Source organism: Oryctolagus cuniculus, chromosome 7, assembly GCF_964237555.1.
Source record: "Oryctolagus cuniculus chromosome 7, mOryCun1.1, whole genome shotgun sequence".
Taxonomy (NCBI): domain Eukaryota; kingdom Metazoa; phylum Chordata; class Mammalia; order Lagomorpha; family Leporidae; genus Oryctolagus; species Oryctolagus cuniculus.
The window spans coordinates 94,682,081-94,702,976 of record NC_091438.1 but is presented as its reverse complement, the minus strand read 5'-3'; the positions used below and the strand labels follow the sequence as shown (position 1 = coordinate 94,702,976).

General features: G+C 40.5%; 1 protein-coding gene across 6 annotated transcripts in view; it reads right to left on the bottom strand.

Annotated features, from left to right (window-relative positions):
• Positions 1 to 20,896, bottom strand: part of PIGK (phosphatidylinositol glycan anchor biosynthesis class K) — a 184,559-nt gene that overhangs the window by 82,798 nt on the left and 80,865 nt on the right. For all 6 annotated transcript variants that reach the window (XR_011390649.1, XR_011390650.1, XM_051856345.2 and 3 more), the window contains exon 10: positions 2,277 to 2,361. Coding sequence is in view for 4 of the 6 variants with exons in the window: in XM_051856345.2 (XP_051712305.1) it covers positions 2,277 to 2,361 (85 nt within the window). In the remaining 2 variants the exon portion in view is untranslated. The remainder of the gene's footprint in view (positions 1 to 2,276; positions 2,362 to 20,896) is intronic.

Sequence of the window (20,896 nt, the reverse complement as noted above, 5' to 3'; positions counted from 1 at the left end):
TAAATTCTTATATCATAGAAAACTTCTTAAATATCAAATTTTATAAAATAAGTACTGCAGAATTGTAATTATGTTTAAACTTAAATATTAAAATTAATACAGTATCCTATACTTGCAAAAAATACAATCTAAAATTTTCAGCAGAGTCAAAAATTTTCATCTTTAAATTCACACAAGGGATAATAGCAAAATGCAGCTGTTACACAAACCAGGTAGTTATTGGTTCATTCACACTATAAAAATACTACTGACATTTCATCTGATCAACCATCTTAAAGGTTAATTCTTGGTTACTCTTTCAGATTTTATTCTAGGAGAACTGTTCTGGGAGGATTCTATTTACCTATTCTGAACAAACCACAAACTGTTTCATTGCTCACTCTTACTGTTAAGAACATATTGACTTGCTGCCTGCTCTGCTATTTAATTCATTTATGCCAAGAGTCAGCCATGAAGACAGAATTTTAAATGTGACATTTGCAGACTCTTAGGTCATTTAAGCTCTGACAACACTAGGGAATTCCTGACATACAAACTGGACCTGATTACCAAGCACAGATGAGCTTCCCAGAGGAGCAAATTCCTGATCGGCTTTTGGTAATTTCTTGCAGAATTTTAAAACTAAATTTTAATGTCGATGAAAAGATCTACATAGCCAACATTTTAAAGTAAAAGCTTCTATTTCTTCGCCTACCAGGCCTTTCAGTCAAAGAACTGTTTTTATGAGGCACAGAGAGAGGAGCCGTGAACTCTACTCCTGTAGGAACTCAGATGTCAAAATGGTCGTGCCAAGGGGAAATTTCACGGATAGCCTTTGCAGAGGATGCAATGTCCACTTTGTGAACCACTGGACAGGAGCCTGGCTAGGGATGAGGACCGAACAGGTTGTTTTCATTAGGAGCACGGGCAGATGTAGAGAAGTAGTCGGAAAAGCAGGAGTCCCCCAAAAGTGACCAGCACCTCTCTGGTTCATAAGGTGAGCTCTGTGGTGGGGAGACAGGAGGGGGACTATTCATTGCAAACCATATTCTACCTCGGGGTTTATGGCACATCCATAAGCTTTTTGGGTATGGTTTTAAAATACAGACTTTGAAGATTTTTTTAAAGAAAGACTGGGGTACAGGGGTAGCTATCTGAACTTACTGTTACCAATTGTCTACAGCTCATTCCTTTGAGCACAATGTGACAGCTGCTTCCATGCTCTTAAAAAGGAAGGACGCTATGGGCACCAGTTCAAGTCTGGGCTGCTCCACTTACAATCCAGCTCCCTGAAAAAGTAGCGGAAGGCGGCCCAACTGCTTGGGCCCTGGCTCAAGGCTCCTGGCTTCAGCTTGGCTCTGCCTTTGTGGCCACTTGGGGAATGAACCAATGGAAGATCCCTCTCTATAACAGACTTTCAAATAAATAATTTTTTTAAAAAAAAGCTTCTATTTCTTTTAATAAGCTCAAACTAGGACTTCTTCCTCTAATCGACCCATATCAGTTAAATACATTCTTTTGATTGAAAATGACATATGGAAAGACTGACAATAAAAATTAACATTCATAACAATTCTGAGAGATTCTGACATGGAAAGACTTTTAATATTTCCAATCATCTGAAAGGCTCTGAAAAATCTTCTAGGTCTAAAGGCTGTAACTCTAGTCAACAGACCATTTAAAACTGTTAGATTCTGGCCCAGCAGGGCAGAGGTTATATGTTGTCAAAATTACAGTACAAAGTCTAAGCTTAAATACTTACAACACTGCCTTCTCTAAGATTATAGTTATACAGAAGGAATGACAGAGTCATTATAATTGGAAATGAACAAATTGCCCATATGACATTTAGAATTACACTTTACAAGGGTTGATAATGGGGTGAGGTGGAGAAAGTAGGGTAAGACTGTTTTTTCTTTTTAGCTACTCCAAAAAATTATACTAAGTGATACTTTTTCAGTTCTTTTTCCTTGTCACTAACAAATACTATATACAATGGTTCAAAATGAAAGTTTTCTGAAATTAAGTTTTGTTGTTAAGTAATACACAAAAGATAATTCTGATTTTACCCTGTATTTTATATAAGTAAGAATTTTATTATTACACAGCAAGTAGCCTTTTACCATTGTGCTTTGAAAGAGACTTTCAACAGTAATAGGTGCAGTCTAAATAGGGACAGACAGCCTGGAATGCCTTTCAGCCACAGCACATTGATTCCGAAAAACCTAACAAAAGCAATTACTTTTCAGAGATTAAAACTCCTGTTTTTTTTCAAAAGAATAAAATGGAAAGCAAACCTGGTGTATTATCTGAGCTACAGGAAGTTGTTCAGCATATTTAAGAGGTTCCATTAGCTCTTCATCCATTCGGTCTTCCTTAAAGCTGTAAAAAAAATAAAACAGAAGGCTAAGAAAATATCATTTTTAAATATGGCAAATATTTAAATATGACAAATGTGAAATATTTTTAAATATATACATTTAATGTAAGTTTTGGAAATAATCAATATTTACCAATAACTTCTAAAAGATCACCTAATACAACTTTTAATGATAAAAATATTTTTAATGATAAAAAAATTTTTAATGATAAAAGATATATCCAGATTGTATTTAATTACAGTGTAATAAGATAAGCTAACATTATTTAATGGTCTCAGATCCTGTCTTTCACTCTGAGACTTAAAGGTAAGTAAGAGCTCTCTGTTCCTCAAGGATGCTTTCTTCTTTTTTTAAATTTTATTTAAGTTATACAAGTTTCATATATACAGATTATATATATACAGATTAAAGAATATAGTGACACTCCCTCCACCTCACACCCACACTCCAACCCTTCCTCCCTCCCCCACATTCTCACCCTTAATTTTTACAAAGATCTATTTTTAGAATACTTAAGTATACTTATGATCATATAGTTAACCCTACTCTAAGTAAAAGAGTTCAACAAATAGTATGAAAAGAAAAAAAAATCACTGTTCCTCAATGGAAGAGACAAGGGCTATAAACAATCATTGAACCTCAAAATGTCTATTTCACTCCAATACATTACATTTACATTACATTTCAGGTACTCTGTTACCTCAGCTCGGGGAAAACATATCTGTCTTTGGGGGACTGGCTTATTTCACAAAGTATAATGGTTTCCAGTTACATCCATCTTGTTGCACAAGGCAGGATTTCACTTTTTTTTTTTTTTTACAGCTGAGTAGTACTCCATAGTGTATATATACACCATAATTTCTTTATACAGTTTACAGTTGATGGATATCTGAGTTGATTCCATATCTTAACTATTGTGAATTGTGCTGCAGTGAACATGGGAGTACAGATAACTCTTTCATGTGCTGATTTATTTTGGTTTGGGTAAATTCCCAGGAGTGGGATGGCTGGGTCACATGATAGGTCTATATTCAGATTTCTGATGTATCTCCATACTGTCTTCCACAGAGTATGCACCAATTCACATTCCTACCAACAGTCGATCAGGGTACATTTTCCCTACATCCTCTCCAACTTTTATCATTTGTTGATTTCTGTATTAGAGCCATTCTAGCTGGAGTAAGGTCAAGGGTGCTTTTTATCACATCATTTAAAGGTTTTCACATCTGGCTCCAAACACTTTCAAACTTTCCCCCTAGCGACATCTCTGTGCTCTGGCCTACCATTGGCCATATTCAGCTACTGGCCTGCACCTCCCCCATCATGCTGTTACATTTCTTACTTTCCCATGCTGTTACATTTATTTGGACCAAACACCAATTCTCTTGCTTATTTAAGAAACAAACCAAAAAAACTTATTTATTTATTTACTCAAAAAGGAGAGAGAAAGAGAAAGAAAGAGACAGAGATTTCCCATCCACTGGTTCATTCCCAAAATGCCTGCAACAACTAGGGCTGGGCCAAACTGAAGCTGAGGCTGGGAGGCAGAATCTTAATCTAGGTCTCTCATACGGATGGCAGGGACCCAGCTATTTAAATCATCACTTGCTCTTTCCTGAGTGTGCGTTAGCAGGAAGCTGGGATCAGGAGTAAAGGCAGAACTCAAACCCAGGATCTCTGACATACTTTACAAGCATGAAATGAAGTTTCTTAACCAGTGTGGAAAACATCTTCCCCTTATTCTTTTTAAAAATATATTGTTTATTCCCAACCAGGCACTTTCTTTTTACATTCCTGAACATAAAAATCATGTTTTATTCTTCTTTGTATATATGATGTTTATCATATAATAAAGATTCAATAAATGTCTGCTGAATTAATACATGAATATATGAATAAAATGAAATAAAAACAACTCAGGGGTTATTTGATATGGAAAACATTTTCTTTAAGACCTACACTGAATAGGAGATGCAAATATGACACAATGCATACCTAATATAACAGTAAATAGTGAAGGGCAGAAAACTAAAATAAAAAATCTTTTCAAACAAAATTGATAACAAGTTTTTCAAATTATCAACATTTTCTGAAATAGTAAATAAACATGGAATTTTAAGACAATAAAGACTAAGCATGTTTAAATATTTCCTTTATTGTTTTTTCTGTGAATTATACATAATGAAAATTAGATTTTAAAAATCTAAATTTTGAATTACCTAGAGTAATTAATGAAACAAGATGGGTCTAATTTTCTAGAGCTACAGTTAAGCAATTTGATGAGAACTCTGGAATCTCTCCCAAGAAAAATGTAGATTTACAAATAAAGACAAAAGTTTGCATATGATTTAAGAGTTTGAAGAACCTCTTTTCTAAGTAAGTTACTTTGTAAAACTTGCAGAATTAGCATAAAATTAACTTAATTTTTGGGAACCCTGAAGATTCCCACTAATCGTGGAAGGAAAAAAGCTGTCTCAAAACATTCAGTCTTGCAGACCTGCACTGTGGTGCAGTGGGCTAAACCACCTCTTGGTACGCTGCCAGCATCCCATATGAGCACTAGTTTGAGTTCCAGCTGCTCCACATCCAGTCAAGCCTCCTACTGCCATGATGGCTCAAGTGCTCAGGCAACAGCCATGATGTGGGAGACCAGAATGGAATTCCAGGCTCGGCTCTTGATTTCAGCCTGGCCCAGTCTGAGCTGTACAAGCCATCTGGGAAGTAAATCAGCAGATACAAAATCAATCTCTCTCTCTCCCCGCAACCCCTACCCTTACCCCCAGCCCAACCCCCACCCCAGTTCAAGTATTGGCTGCTCCCCTTCTAATCCAGCTCCCTGCTAATGTGCTTGTTCTCTTTTGTCTCATCTTCTCTCTGTAAGCCTGCCTTTCAAATAAATTTTTTTAAAAAGATGGAATACAGGGGCCAGTGGCACTGCAGCATAGTAGGTTAAGCATCCACCTGAGGTGCCAGCATCCCATTTGGGCATCGGCTTCAGTCCTGGCTGCCCCACTTCTGATCCTGCTCCCTGCTGATGGCCTGGGGAACCAGTAGAAGATGGCCCAAGTACTTGGGCCCCTGCATCCACGTGGGAGACCCAGAAGAAACACCTGACTCCTGGTTTTGGATCTGCCTAGCTGTGGCTACTGTGGCCATTTGGGGAGTGAAGAAGACCTCTCTCTATGTCTCTCTCTCTCTCTCTGTAACTCTGCCTCTCAAGTAAATTAAATAAATTTTTTAAAAAATTGAAATAGATTTTACTTATAAAATGTTTCTCAGTAATATAAAAGGCATTTCTGTAAGCATGCAAATATACAAAATCCTGCAATTTGTTTTCAGTAACTTTTTAAATGAAATAATTGTTATAAAATATCAAGCATTTTATATATTATTTTTGTTGAACTATTTTTGAAAGTAATTGGCAGACAATTTGACAGTTTACATCTAACTATTTTAGCATTTATCCAAGATATGCTTGAAAATTTTAATAAAGGCAGCATTTTTCCAAAGCCAAAGTGCAATTCACATGGGTATCACTAGGACATAAGAGTATTTTACTAGCCCGCGCTGCGGCTCACTAGGCTAATCCTCCACCTTTCGGCACCAGCACACCGGGTTCTAGTCCCGGTCGGGGTGCCGGATTCTGTCCCGGTTGCCCCTCTTCCAGGCCAGCTCTCTGCTGTGGCCAGGGAGTGCAGTGGAGGATGGCCCAAGTACTAGGGCCCTGCACCCGCATGGGAGACCAGGAAAAGCACCTGGCTCCTGCCATCGATTCAGCGCGGTACGTCGGCCGCAGCGCGCCAGCCGCGGCGACCATTGGAGGGTGAACCAACGGCAAAAGGAAGACCTTTCTCTCTGTCTCTCTCTCTCACTGTCCACTCTGCCTGTCAAAAAAAAAAAAAAAAAAAAGAGTATTTTACTTATTTAGTGTTTCACAATCTATTAAATGTTTCATGTTCATAATTTCTTAAAAATGTTTATCTATTGTTTTCTTGCATCATTTATTGCTATCAAGAAGCATAATATCAAGTTTTCTTTCATTTTTTATCTATTTTTAATTTTAAATTCTTCATTTTTTTTACTTTAGTTTTTTTCTTTTCTTTTTTTTGTCTTTCTCCTTTCATTTCAAGACCTAACATTAGAGTATACTTTAAGAGCTTGTTGTTAGAACAATTCTCCTATGTACACAAGAAACAAGTCTTTTCAACACAGAAATTCAGATTTGTTTATTTCAGAAAAAAATATTTAATTATTTTAAATATTGTTTCTGTTCATTTTCCATTTCTTTTTCTATTTCAAAGCCTTAATATAATGAAATTGTGTTTAATTTTCTCTCCAATTCTTTTTTTCTTATTTCGGTATCATTTTCTTGAATTTTTTTCATATCTATTGTCTATGCCTCTTACTTAACTTTTGGTAATATCTATCTCCCCTTGTGCACCCTGTAATTTAGTTTTTATTTCCAAAATGATTTTTGTTTTTTGTCTATTTCTTTCCTGAGTTCTATCACTTCTTGTCTCAAAGATCTTCCTTCTGTCTGCCTGTCGCTCCCCGTCTTCGTGGAGGAACGACACAGGACCCTGCGTTGTTCTTTTGTCTGCTCGGCCCTCCCCAGGTTTGCTGCTGGTTCTTCCCGGGTTGGCTGCTGGTCCTTCCCAGGTTTGCTGCTGGTCCTTCCCGGGTTGGCTACCGTCCCTTCCACCTCCGTGGAAGGGCGGTTCCCCCTGCCACATTCCCCACTTCCGCGGGGGAGCGGCACACCGCCGGCCGGCTCTCTCGGGGGCTGCACAGGTGTTCCTTCAGATAGATGTTCCTCTTAGATGTTCCTGGTGCATGGTCTCTCTCCTCCTTTATAGTCCTCTTCCACCAATCCCAACTCTGCTACCCACACACCGAGTACGCTGCTCTCCTCCAATCAGGAGCAGGTCCTGCTGTTTATTGGTTGAACTGGAGGCAGCTGTGTAGAAGCTGCTTCTCCCTTCTCAGCGCCATATTGTGGGAGAGCAGATGCATAGAATAAGTCTTAATTCCAGTAACTCAGTCCAGTCCGGGTTGCTCCCCACAGATCCCCCTTTCTTTTTATTTTTGGCGTTGATACGCGCCTGTCTTCGGTGACCTGCGGCACACACTCTGCTCTGCTTGCTAGAGTTGCGCACAGGTTCTTACAAGTCCTATCAATTAGGCAAACCGAATCCGGGTCCTCTCTTCGCCATGTTGTGAGGAGGTTTTTAGGCGCTGATGCGTGCCTGTGTTCGGTGCCCTGCAGCGCATGCTCTGCTCTGCCTGCAGGTGCTTACAAGCCCTAGCAATCAGGCAAACCGAATCCAAGCCTTCTCATTGCCATATTGTGGGGAGGCTTATTGGTGTTGATTCGTGCCTATCTTCGGTGACCTGCAGCTCATACTCTGGTCGAGCTGCCTGCTGGTGCTTATCGCCCTAATCAGGCAGACCGAATCCAAGCTCTCTCATTGCTGTGTTGTGGGGAGGCCTTTCTCTATTTCTCTATCTCCGGGCATTCTTATTTCTCCTATTTTACTTCTATCTACCAGCATTCCTATTTCTCTCATTTTACTTCTAAACTTCTGTTTCTCTTATCCCTGCGGCTTCCCGGCGCCTGCCCCGAGGCTGCTTCTCGGCACCTCGCCCCGCGGCAGCTTCACGGCTCTGCGTGGCTTCCCGGCGCCTCGCCCCGCCGGCGGGCTCCCGGCTCTGCGCGGCTCGGCTTCGCGCGCACACTCCGCGGTCTCCACGCCCCTTCGCGTCCGCACCACGGCCTTGCGCCAGCCCCGCGTTCCCTATCTATTCACGCCCCGTGCTCTCTCTGCACGCGGCGGCTTCCACGAGTCACACAGCCCCAGCTCACGTTTCCGCCACTAGCATTCAATCCAAGTTCCCCGGACTAACCTGGCGAATTCCAACCTGGCGGCCCACGTCTCTGCCTCTGGTTCCAGATCTTCGCCTCTTGCTCCCCGGGGTGACTTGAAGAATTCCAAGCTGGCTTACGTCTCCGCCTCGGCCTGCACTCGCGGCTTCATCCTCCCTAACATATTTTTCTACCCGGTATGTTTCCCTAAGTTTTCTTCCAACAATATTCCTCCCTCATTTCTCCTGGCCTCTCCCCACAGTCCGTATCCAAGTCTAAGTTTCTTATAGGTTTCACTTTCACTTTCAACCTGCAGTCCGTATCTAAGTCTAAGTTTCTTCTTGCTTTCACTTTAAATCCTAACTTCTTTCCCACAGTCCGTATCCGAGTCCAAGCCTCCTCCAGGTTTCACTTTCGCTTTCAATCTCCTAGCTTCCCCGCCATATTCCGCATCCAAGTCTATGAAAGCTTTCACTTTCGCTTTCAATTCTAACTTCTTTCCCACAGTCCGTATCCGAGTCTATGCCTAGGCTTTCGATAGCTTCCTCCGGCACCTTTTCCGTCCGGCTTTCCCCTAGGCTCTTTGCTAGTCTCTCTCTCCGGTAATTTCCACTTCTTCCCGTTTCTTCCCTCCTAAGTTTCCTATCCGAGTCACGGCACCATTATGTCGCTCCCCCTCTTCATGGAGGAACGACACTAAGCCCTGCCTAGGCTTCATATCCTAGTCACGGCACCATTATGTCACTCCCCGTCTTCGTGGAGGAACGACACAGGACCCTGCGTTGTTCTTTTGTCTGCTCGGCCCTCCCCGGGTTTGCTGCTGGTTCTTCCCGGGTTGGCTGCTGGTCCTTCCCGGGTTTGCTGCTGGTCCTTCCCGGGTTGGCTACCGTCCCTTCCACCTCCGTGGAAGGGCGGTTCCCCCTGCCACATTCCCCACTTCCGCGGGGGAGCGGCACACCGCCGGCCGGCTCTCTCGGGGGCTGCACAGGTGTTCCTTCAGATAGATGTTCCTCTTAGATGTTCCTGGTGCATGGTCTCTCTCCTCCTTTATAGTCCTCTTCCACCAATCCCAACTCTGCTACCCACACACCGAGTACGCTGCTCTCCTCCAATCAGGAGCAGGTCCTGCTGTTTATTGGTTGAACTGGAGGCAGCTGTGTAGAAGCTGCTTCTCCCTTCTCAGCGCCATATTGTGGGAGAGCAGATGCATAGAATAAGTCTTAATTCCAGTAACTCAGTCCAGTCCGGGTTGCTCCCCACATCTGCCCATTTCAATTGTAAATGTTTGGGCATCACTCACACTGTCCTTTTCTAGTGCAACTGCTTACTTAATAGACATGATTTGTGTTCAAGTGCAGCATTTCAGAATTCTTCTGTCATGTTTTTCTTTCTTTTTTCTGTTTTCACACTCTGTGTGCATATGCACGTGTCTATGTGTGTGTGTATATGTCTGTGTGTGTCTAATTTATTAAAAGGTTTCAATTTTACCTTTCTGTTTTACAGTAACTTTGTACAAGAGTTGGCTTCTGTTTCTGTTGAGGAATGCTTGTATTGGCTTTTTTTCAGGATTAGCCATAGCAAATTATCTTGTGATAAGGGAGAAGGGAGATAAGCTGGTTTCTTAGGTTTCTCAGTTCTACAGCACCCTCTTCTGTGGCTAGAATGAAATGTAGCTTCTTTTTATCAAAGGTGGTTTCTGTGGCAGTGGGAGCAAGAGGATACAATTGATTTTTTTTTTTTTTTTTTTGGAGGGGTAAGGATCTTATTTTCATCTAGCTTTTATCTCATGGTGCTCTCTTCTTTCTTTCATCACCAAGACTCCAACTGTCCCCAAGTCTGATCCTCCCCCATGCAAGGTGTCTTCCATTATCCCAGATAGTGTTTTTTTAAGATTGCTACTTCTGGTCACTCGTTCTTCCTAAGCCTCATCACTTCATTAATAGAGTCTGTTTAAATAATTTAATAAAGGAATAATCTAAATGAAAAAAAAACTGTATTCCTTATTTTACTATTTTTTGAAACAGAGTGTTTGCAGAACACAATATTTCTCTGATATTCTATTTTCAATAAAACTCTCCTGCTTCAATCAGTTGCCTCTTCACCTAACTGGAGCATAAAGCCCAGACCCTAATGTTAACCTTGGTTATAACCAAAACCACTAGGAAGATTGTGAGCCAGACAAAGAGACATAATATGAAGTAGAATAAAAGTTAACTCCCAAGAGAACTAAGGTTACTCTAATTTATGGCCTTACTATTGAAATGTACCTTATTTACCAGCACTTTGCAATACAGTATTAGAAATGTACATATTAGTTAAAAAAGAGTATCTCCCAATGAACTCAGTAAAGTTTATATAATAAAATCCTAGAAAGCAAGGCACTAGTGTTCATTTGAGGAACTTTGGAAGGAAATTCTTGTCTGGCATAAGTTACAGGTGGGTTTTCCAAAAGATCATCCAATTAATTACCTTGTAAACATAAAGAACTATCTTTGTAGAGTTGAAGCCAAATCTAAAATCACAGAGAGGATCAAGAGGAAAAGGGTCAGAGAAACAATTGTCAAAATCACTGCGTACTCCTCCATGTATCTAAGCTACTAAATATATCAGGAGATACATTTTTTCCATTCATTTTAATTTAATTTTACACAGATATCCCTGTACATATGAAAAATATATAAATATCTATAAATCACTAGATTAATAAATTATCTCTGTCACTTCATTTTCATCGAAATACATGGGGTCGAATATGGCTTATCACCTCTACCTGGATATCCTGTGAGCTAGGAGTAGTTCTGCATTTTTTTAATGGCTGAATAAAACAAATCAAAAGAAGAGTAACATTTCACCACAAGCAAAAAGTATATAAAAGTCCCTTTCACTTCTTTTATAGACCTCTCTCTCTGTCTCTACCTCTCTTTGTAACTCTGTCTTTCAAATAAAAAAAAAAAAAAATCCTTAAAAAAAAAACAACAGGTTCTCACAGTTTTAAATTTTATTTCCATTTTTTTTGTTTGAAGATTTTATTGATTTATTTGAGAGGTAGAGTTACAGACAATGAGAGGGAGAGAAAGAGAAAGGTCTTCCTTCCATTGGTTCACTCCCCAAATGGCCGCAATGGCCAGAGCTGCACTGATCCGAAGCCAGGAGCCAGGTCCTTCTTCCTGGTCTCCCAAGTAGGTGCAGAGGCCCAAGAACCTGAGCCATCCTCCACTGCTTTCTCAGGCCATAGCAGAGAGCCGGATTGGAAGAGGTGCAGCCAGGACTAGAACTGACACCCACATGGGATGCAGGTGCCACAGGCGGAGGATTAACCTACTGCGCCACGGTGCTGGCCCCTTATTTCCTTTCTAAAAAACAGTTAAATGGTTACTGGACATAAGTCTTTCTTCCTTTTCAAACTGTACTTCTTTTGCTTATTTTCCTATTGAGCTTGTCTTTTTTAAAAAATCAATATGCAGAGTTACTAACATAATTCAGACAGAAATTCTTTTGACATGTATTGCAAATAATTTCATCCAAACTGTCTCTTCTAACTTAGGTTGCTGTTTTTTCCAAAGTATAGTATTTCACTTAATTTTTTTTTTTTAATTTGAGAGAGAAAGAGTGTGCTTCCATCTGCTGGTCTACTCCCCAAATGCCTGCAATGGCTGTGGATATGTCAGGGCCAGAGCCGGAAGAGCAGATCACAGTTCAGGTCTCCACTATGAGTGGCAGGAATCCAATTACTAGGATCTGCATTGGCAGAGAGAGCTGAAGTCAGGAGTCAGAGCTAGGCATTGAAAGCAGGTCCTCTGATGTGGGATGTGAATATCTTTTTATTATTTGCTTTTAAGATTTATTATTTGGAAGTCAGAGTTACAGAGAAAGAGAGTGAGTAGAGAGAGAGAGAGAGCACGCTCCTCTATCCACTGGTTCAATTCCTAATGGCTGCCACAGTTAGGGTTGGGCCAGTTCTACACCAGGAGGCAAAAGCTTCATGAAGGTCTCCCATGTGGGTGGCAGGGGCCCAAACACTTGGGCCATCATCTGTTGAGTCTCTAAGGCCATTAGCAAGGGAAATGGATCAGAACTGGAACAGCTGAGACACAAACCAACACACATATAGGATGCAGGCATTGCAGGCAGCAGCTCTACAAGCTACATCACAATACCACCCTCAGTTTTGGATATCTTCAGTGGTAGGGTAAAGGTCCACTCCAGATACTTTACTTTTGTTTCTGTAAACTTAAATAATGTTTGTTTCTTCTCAAATTATACTCTGGGTAGCATAACATCTTAACCTAATCCTAAATCAAAAAGACATTCTTTAGTAGTTGTGATGTTTCTTTTTACATTCGGATTCTTAATCCATTTCTTTGTTTTTATGTTCAGTGGTAAGAGAAATATAATCTTATTTTTTGCTGTGTAGCAATCCAATTCTTCAATGTGAACTTTTTGTCTTTTCTATCCTTTCCTCCAATTTTTTGTAAATCCCTAACTGCCATATATTGCTATGTTTAGATCTCTTTTGGACTTATTTATAATCTGTTCCACATGTATTTACATCAACTGAGCCAGTATTACATTATTTTGGTCACTACAAGTTTAAAATAGAGAATGTTAGTAACAGAGTCAACAGCTCTCTTTCATCACCTTTGCCCATGTACTTTAATCATCTAAATGTCCTAGGCTATTCTTGCTCCTTAACTAGTCCACATGAATTTGGTCAGCAGCTTATTAAGTTCCATAAAGAATTCTGGAAGGATAAAATACAGGAATGGTTAAAGCAGACAGATAGCACTGCTTGTACAAGATACAACCTCCCTGCATCTGTAGTCAACTGTAAAATGACTACACATCCTGCAGCTGTTCTGAGGACTAAATGAGTCAATGAATGTGAAGTGCTTAGAATAATGCTGGAAATTAAATATTGGAAATTTAAGAAAAATTAATTTGTATTAACATATCTGGTAGAAATGACATGATAATTACCCTTCTCACCTCAACATGGTCTACCTTTCACTTCAGTGTTCCAATATATTCTATAATAACTTTTAAAATATTTATTTATTTTATTTATTTATTTGAAAAGCAGAGAGAGAGGGAGGAAGAGACAGAGACAGAGTGTTTCCATCCTCTGATTCCCACCGCAAGTGGCCAATAGTGGTCTGAACTATGCTGAAGCCAAGAGTAAGGAATTCTATCCACGTCTCCCACCTGGGTACAAAAATCCCAGACAAAATTCTAGCTAATCAAATCCAACAACACATCAGAAAAAAGATCATTCACCTAGACCAAGTGGGATCTATCCTTGGTATGCAAGGATGGTTCAACATTCGCAAATCAATCAATGTGATACATCACATTAACAAACTGCAAAACAAAAACCACATGATTATCTCAACAGACACAGAGAAAGCATTTGATAAAATACAACAGCCTATCATGATGAAAATTCTTAGCAAATTGGGTATAGAAGGAACACTCCTCAACACAATCAAGGCAATTTATGACAAACCCATGGCCAGCATCCTACTGAATGGGGAAAAGTTGGACGCACTCCCACTGAGATCTGGTACCAGACAAGGATGTCCACTATCACCACTGTTATTCCTTATACTCCTGGAAATATTAGCAAGAGCTACTAGTCAAGGAAAAGAAATCAAAGGGATACAAGTTGGGAAAGAGAAAGCCAAATTATCCCTATTTGCCGATGACATGATTCTGTATGTAGGGGATCCAAAAGACTCCACTAAGAGTCTATTGGAACTCATAAAAGAGTTTGGTTGTGGAGAGCAGGGCCCTGTGGGGAGCAGGGCCCATCTCCCGCAACATGGTGAAATAAGTACTGAGACTACCGAGACTAGACTACTGAGACTATTGAGACTAACTCTATGCGCCTGATCTCCCACCATATGGCGCTGAGAGGGAGTAAACAAATCTTACACTGCTTCGTCAATTAGCTGATTCCTGATCCAACCTCTGATTGGAGGAGAACAGCGTGCTCAGCACATGGGTAGCAGAGCACGGATTGGTGGGAGAGGACTATAAAGGCGAGACAGAAGCGGCGCGGGGAAATTCGCTTATGCGCTGTGAGGCTCCGCAGACATCTCATACCACGCGCCGAAAGAATAACAAGAATGCAGACACACACCAAGTGGAATGCGGTTAGAATGCGGTTAGCACAGGAGCAAACTTGAGCGCACAACGCAGAGTCATTCGCTTAAACAATAGCGTCCAGTCCGGTGTCGTTCTCCCGCGAGCCTGCGGAGGAGCAACATTGGTAAAGTAGCAGAGTATAAAATCAGTAACAAAAATCAACAGCCTTTTTATACATAGACAATGCCGTGTATGAAAAAGAACTTCTAAGATCAATCCCTTTCACAATAGCTACAAAAATATCAAGTACCTTGCAATAAATTTAACCAAGGATGTCAAAGATCTCTAGGAGGAGAATTACAAAATCTTAAAAAATAAATAAATAGAAGAAGATACAAAAAAATTTAAAAATCTTCTATATTCATGGATTAGAAGGATCAATATCATCAAAATGGGGGTCAACGTTGTGGTGCAGTGGGTTAAAGCCCTGGCCTTAGGCACCAGCATCCCATACAGATGCTGGTTCTAGTCCCAGCTGCCCCACTTCCAATCCCACTCTCCATTATGGCCTGGGAAAGCAGTAGAAGATGGCCCAAGTCTTTGGGCCCCTGCACCCATGTGGGAGACCTAGAAGAAGCTCCTGGCTCCTGGCTTTGGATCAGTGCAGCTCCAGCCATTGCAGCCATTTGGGGAGTGAACCAGCGGATGGAAGACCTCTTTCTCTGTCTCTGCTTATCTCTGTAACTCTATCTTTCAAATAAATAAAATAAATCTTTTAAAAAAAGTGGAAAAATCAAATGTCCATTATTTTGAAAGCAATTTATAGATAATATTCAATACCAAGCAAATACCAAAGACAATCTTTTCAGATAGAAAAAAATGATGCTGAAATTATATTGGAAACACAATCTTACACAACAAAAAAAACAAAGCAGGAGGCATCACAATTCCAGATTTCAAGACATACTACAAGGCAGTTAAAATCAAAACAGCCTGGTACTGGTACAAAAATAAATGGAAAAGAATAGAATTGCCAGAAATCAATGCAAGCATCTACAGCCAACTTATAATTGACCAAGGAGCTAAAACCAATCTCTGGAGCAAGGACACTCTCTTCAACAAATGGTGCTCTAAAAACTGGATGTCCACGTGCATTGTATAAAGAACCCTACTTTACACCTTACACAAAAATCCACTCAACATGGATTAAAGATCTAAATTTACAACCCGACATCATCAAATTATTAGAGAACATTGGAGAAACCCTGCAAGATACTGGCACCGGCAAAGACTTCTTGGAAAAGACTCCGGAGGCACAGGCAGTCAAAGCCAAAATTAACAGCTGGGATTGCATCAAATTGAGAAGTTTCTGTACTGCAAAAGAAACAGTCAGGAAACTGAAGACGCAACCGACAGAATGGGAAAAAAATTTGCAAACTATGCTACAGATAAAGGATTAATAACCAGAATATACAAAGAGAACAAGAAATTCCACAACAACAAAATCAACAACCCAGTTAAGAGATGGGCCAAGGGCCTAAACAGACATTTTTCAAAAGAGGAAATCCAAATGGTCAACAGACAGATGAAATAATGTTCAAGATCACTAGCAATCAGGGAAATGCAAATCAAAACCACAAGGAGGTTTCACCACACCCTAGTTAGAATGGCTTTCATACAGAAATCAACAAACAACAAATTCTGACAAGGATGTAGGGAAAATGATAACACTAATCCACCACTGGTGGGAATTTAATTTAGTAAAGCCACTATGGAATACAGTATGGAGATACCTCAGAAATCTGAACATAGACCTACCATTTGAACCAGCCTTCCCACTCCTGGGAATTTACCCAAGGGAAATGAATCAGTAAATAAAAGAGTTATCTGCACCTCCATGTTTATTGCAGCTCAAGTCACAATAGCTAAGACATGGAACCTATCTAAATGCCCATCAACCGAAGACTGGGTAAAATAATTACAAGATATATATATATACTATGTAATACTACACAGCATTGGGGCCGGCACCGTGGCACATTAGGTTAATACTCTGCCTGTGGGCCAGCATCCCATATGGTGCCAGTTCTAGTCCTGGCTGTTCAAGTCCTTAGGCCCCTACACCCGAATGGGAGACCAGAAAGAAGCACCTGGCTCCTAGCTCCTGGCTCCAGGCTTTGGGGCCATCTGGGGAGTGAACCAACGGAAGGAAGACCTTTCTCTCTGTCTCTCCCTCTCACTGTCTGTAACTCTACCTCTCAAATAAATAAATAAAAACCTTTAAAAAATACTACACAGCATTAAAAAAAATGAAATCCAGTCATTTGCACCAAAATGGATGAATCTGGAAAATATCATATTTAGTGAAATAAGCCAGTCCCATTGGACAATTACCATATGTTCTCCCTGATCTGTGAGAACTAATAAAACACCTAAAACGAAATCTGTAGAAGTGAAATTGACACTTCGAGAAGGGATGACTTGTATTGACTGTCAAGAAACAGTTTTGTTTTTTTTTAATCTTTTTTTCTTCACACTATTTGTTGAACTCTTAACTTACAGTTAATCATATGTGCATAAAGTCTATTGAAAATAAGCATGAGGATAGGAGAGGGAGGAGGAACTTTGTAACTGTAAAGCTGTATAGTTCTGCATACATTCCTAAACACTTACTTCTAAGGGTACAGTTTAAAAATTTGTCATGAGACCCCAAATCCAATTAAGCTGGGTGATAAAAATGTCATCTTAAGTGTTAAAGTGATCAAATTAAGTGTTAAAGTGAACATATAGATAGGATTATGTGTTAAAGTGACCATATAAATAGGATCAAGTGTTAGGTAATTATAATGGACAGAATTAAAATTGAGAGAATGTTCCAACATGGGAAGCAGTCCAAACAGCAAACTCATACAATCGCAATTGCTTTAAGTAACACTCTGACCTCAGAAGCAGCTCTTAAGGCTTCCTGGTCTGGCTGAAAAGTCCATGAGAGCATTTCAGGCATGGAAAGTCAAGACACTGCAGCAAAAAATATTCTACATGAAGGATCTCTATGAGTGAGATCACAGTGCAAAGAAGTGGTCATCAATGAAAGATATACTTTTCTCTAAAGGGAGGAGAGAACTTCCACTTAACTTATTGCCTTGTCTACATATTGACGGACTTTGTGGATTCAAAAGGCTTCCATAGATAAGGCAGCTCATGTCAAGAGCCTTGGGTGGTCAAGGACGTCATACATAAGAGTGTTAATTGTTAAATTAACAACAAGAGTCACTGTGCACTAACTCCCCATGCAGGACCTCTGTCCTCAGTTAGTTGTATTATGAGAGTTAACTGTAAAACTAGTTCTCAAAGTTTTTTTGGTGTGTGTGCATGTGTGCACAAATTTTCAAAATCTTTACTTAGTACAGAGTTGGTCTTCTGTGTACAAAGTTAATTGAAAATGAATCTTAATGGAGAATGGTACTGAGAAGGGGAGAGAGAGAAGGAGGGGTGGGAGCGTGTGTGGGAGGGCAGGTATGGTGGGAAGAGTAACTATATTCCTAAAGTTGTACATATGAAATTTGTATTCCTTAAAAAATAAATTAAATAAAAATAAATAAATTTAATAATGGTAGATTCTCTTAAATTTTGTTATATTGTTTTTAAAAAGGGCAAATGAGTTTTCATCTTCCATATTCTTTTTTTTAAGATTTATTTTTATTTGAGATGCAGCGTTACATGACAGAGAGAAGCAGAGATATAGGTCTTCCATCCACTGGTTCAGCTACCAACACCTGGAGCTGGGCCAACCTGAGGCCAGGAGCCAAGAGTTTCTCCCGGGTCTCCCACATGGGTGCAGGAGCCATCTACTGCTTTCCCAAGCACATTAGCAGGGAACTGGATCAGAAGTGGAGAAGCCCAGATTTGAACTGCCACTCATATGGGATGCCAGAACCACAGGTGGAAGCTTAACCTATTATATCACAGTGCCAGCCCTTTCATATTCTTATACCTCCTATCTCTTTTACTACTGTACTCCATTAGTTGAAGTTTGTACCATGATGATAAACAGATGAATAACAGCTTGTGTTCTCATCTTGTCCCTGTCTTTCGCCTTAAAGTATAAATTTGGTCATTGAGGCCCTTTCGGGGAGTGAACCAGAAGATGAAAGATTTCTCTCTCTCTCTTTCTCTCTCCCTCCTTCCCTCTCTCTGTAACTCTGCCTTCCTTTCAAATAAATAAATAACTATAAAAAAAAGGCTTACATGATTTTTCTTCATGGTAAGATAAACCTTTTATCATTAGTTATACTCTTTATATTTAATAATGCTCTTTAATTAAGTCTACTCTGCCTAATACTAACATACCTATATAACTTTCTTTTGATTAGCAGTTACCTGGTAATCTTTTTATTTTCAGCTATTTAATACCATTACATCTCCTGAGTATAGGTAAAAATTATTTTTATCTTAATATCATGATCTCTGTCTTAAAGCATTAAGATTATTGTAAATTTATTGTAATAAGTAAAATTATTTCTGCCTTTGTAATTTCTATGTATTTGTCCTGCTTTTTCTATATTCCATCTACCCTCCTTGCTGCCTTCTCAAGGATTTTCTAATTCTGTTTTATTCTCTTGTATTGTTTCTGATCTTATTTCCTCTATCTTTATTCATTTAAAAGTCATCAAAAAAACACAAAGCAAAATTACCTCACAAACTGAAGGTAAAATTTATGATCCTTTTCCCATGGGGCAGGCACTATGGCTCACTTGGTTAATCCTCTGCCTGCAGCGCCGGCATCCCATATGGGAGCAAGTTCTAGTCCTGGCTGCTCCTCTTCCAGTCCAGCTCTCTGCTGTGGCCCTGGAGGGCAGTGGAGGATGGCCCAGGTGCTTGGTCCCCTGCACCCACATGGAAGACCAGGAAGAGGCTCTTGGCTCCTGGCTTTGGAACGGCGCAGCGCGGCTGTAGCAGCCATTTGGAGGGTGAACCAACGGAAGGAAGACCTTTCTCTCTCTCTTACTGTCTATAACTCTACCTGTCAAATAAATTAAAAATTTTTTTTAATTTTAAATTTATGATCCTTTTCCCAAACAAAACAAAGTAAAAATCTCATATTTTAAAAATCAATCACTTCTCTAACATAGTATTGTTGCTAAATTTATCTTATTGCCCCAAATAATTAGCAGCATTGTCATTACTATTATTACCATAATTATAAACTACATTAATTTGTTGTTTAAATTTATTCACACGTTGCCAATGTATTAGCTCAGCCTTCCTACTTTCAGTCAAATCTCCCTTCTGGCTCATTTTCCTTCTTCCAGAAATACACTGCTTTAGGTGTCATTTAGGTAAAGTTGTGCTACAAAATGCTCATCTTTTGTATTTTGGAAGTATAATTTTTGTTCATTTTTTTTTATTTATTTATTTTTTTAGGCAGAGTGGACAGTGAGAGAGAGAGAGACAGAGAGAAAGGTCTTCCTTTGCCATTGGTTCACCCTCCAATGGCCTCCGGGGCTGGCGCGCTGCGGCCGGCGCACCGCGCTGATCCGAAGGCAGGAGGCAGGTGCTTATCCTGGTCTCCCATGCAGATGCAGGACCCAAGCACTTGGGCCATCCTCCACTGCCTTCGCGGGCCACAGCAGAGAGCTCGCCTGGAAGAGGGGCAACTGGGACAGAATCCGGCACCCCGACCGGGACTAGAACCCGGTGTGCCGGCGCCACTAGGCAGAGGATTAACCTATTGAGCTGCGGCGCCGGCCGTTCATTCTTTATTTTTAAAATATTTATTTTATTTATTTAAAAGGAAGAAGAGAGAAAAGGGCAGACAGAGAGAGAAAGAGATCTTCCATCTGCTGGGTCATTCCTCAAATGCATGCAATGGCCAAGCCAAAGCCAGGAGCATGGAGTTCCTTCTGGGTCTCTCACATGGGTGAAAGGAGCCCAGGTATTTTGAGTCATTTTCCACTGCTTTCCCTGGTGCTTTAATATGAAGCTGGATCAGAAGCAGAGCAGTTGGGCCTTGAACTCCAACATGGGATGCAAGCGTTAAAGTCAACAGCTTAGAGCCGGCGCCGTGGCTCAATAGGCTAATCCTCCACCTTGCGGCGCCGGCACACCGGGTTCTAGTCCCGGTTGGGGCGCCGGATTCTGTCCCGGTTTCCCCTCTTCCAGGCCAGCTCTCTGCTATGGCCAGGGAGTGCAGTGGAGGATGGCCCAGGTGCTTGGGCCCTGCACCCCATGGGAGACCAGGAAAAGCACCTGGATCCTGGCTCCTGCCATCGGATCAGCGCGGTGCGCCGGCTGCAGCGGCGGCCATTGGAGGGTGATCCAACGGCAAAGGAAGACCTTTCTCTCTCTGTGTCTCTCTCTCACTGTCCACTCTGCCTGTCAAAAAAAAAAAAAAAAAAAAAAAAAAAAAAAAAAAAAAAAGTCAACAGCTTAAATGCTGCAGCACAATGGCTTAGATGGGTAAAATTCTAAAAAGACGGCTATTTTTCTCTCAATATATTATTGGTAATGTACCTAGTACATTAGTTGCTCTAGTACCTGTTGCTATTAAGATGCAGGTAGAAGGGAGTGTGGTAAGAATCACTATGTT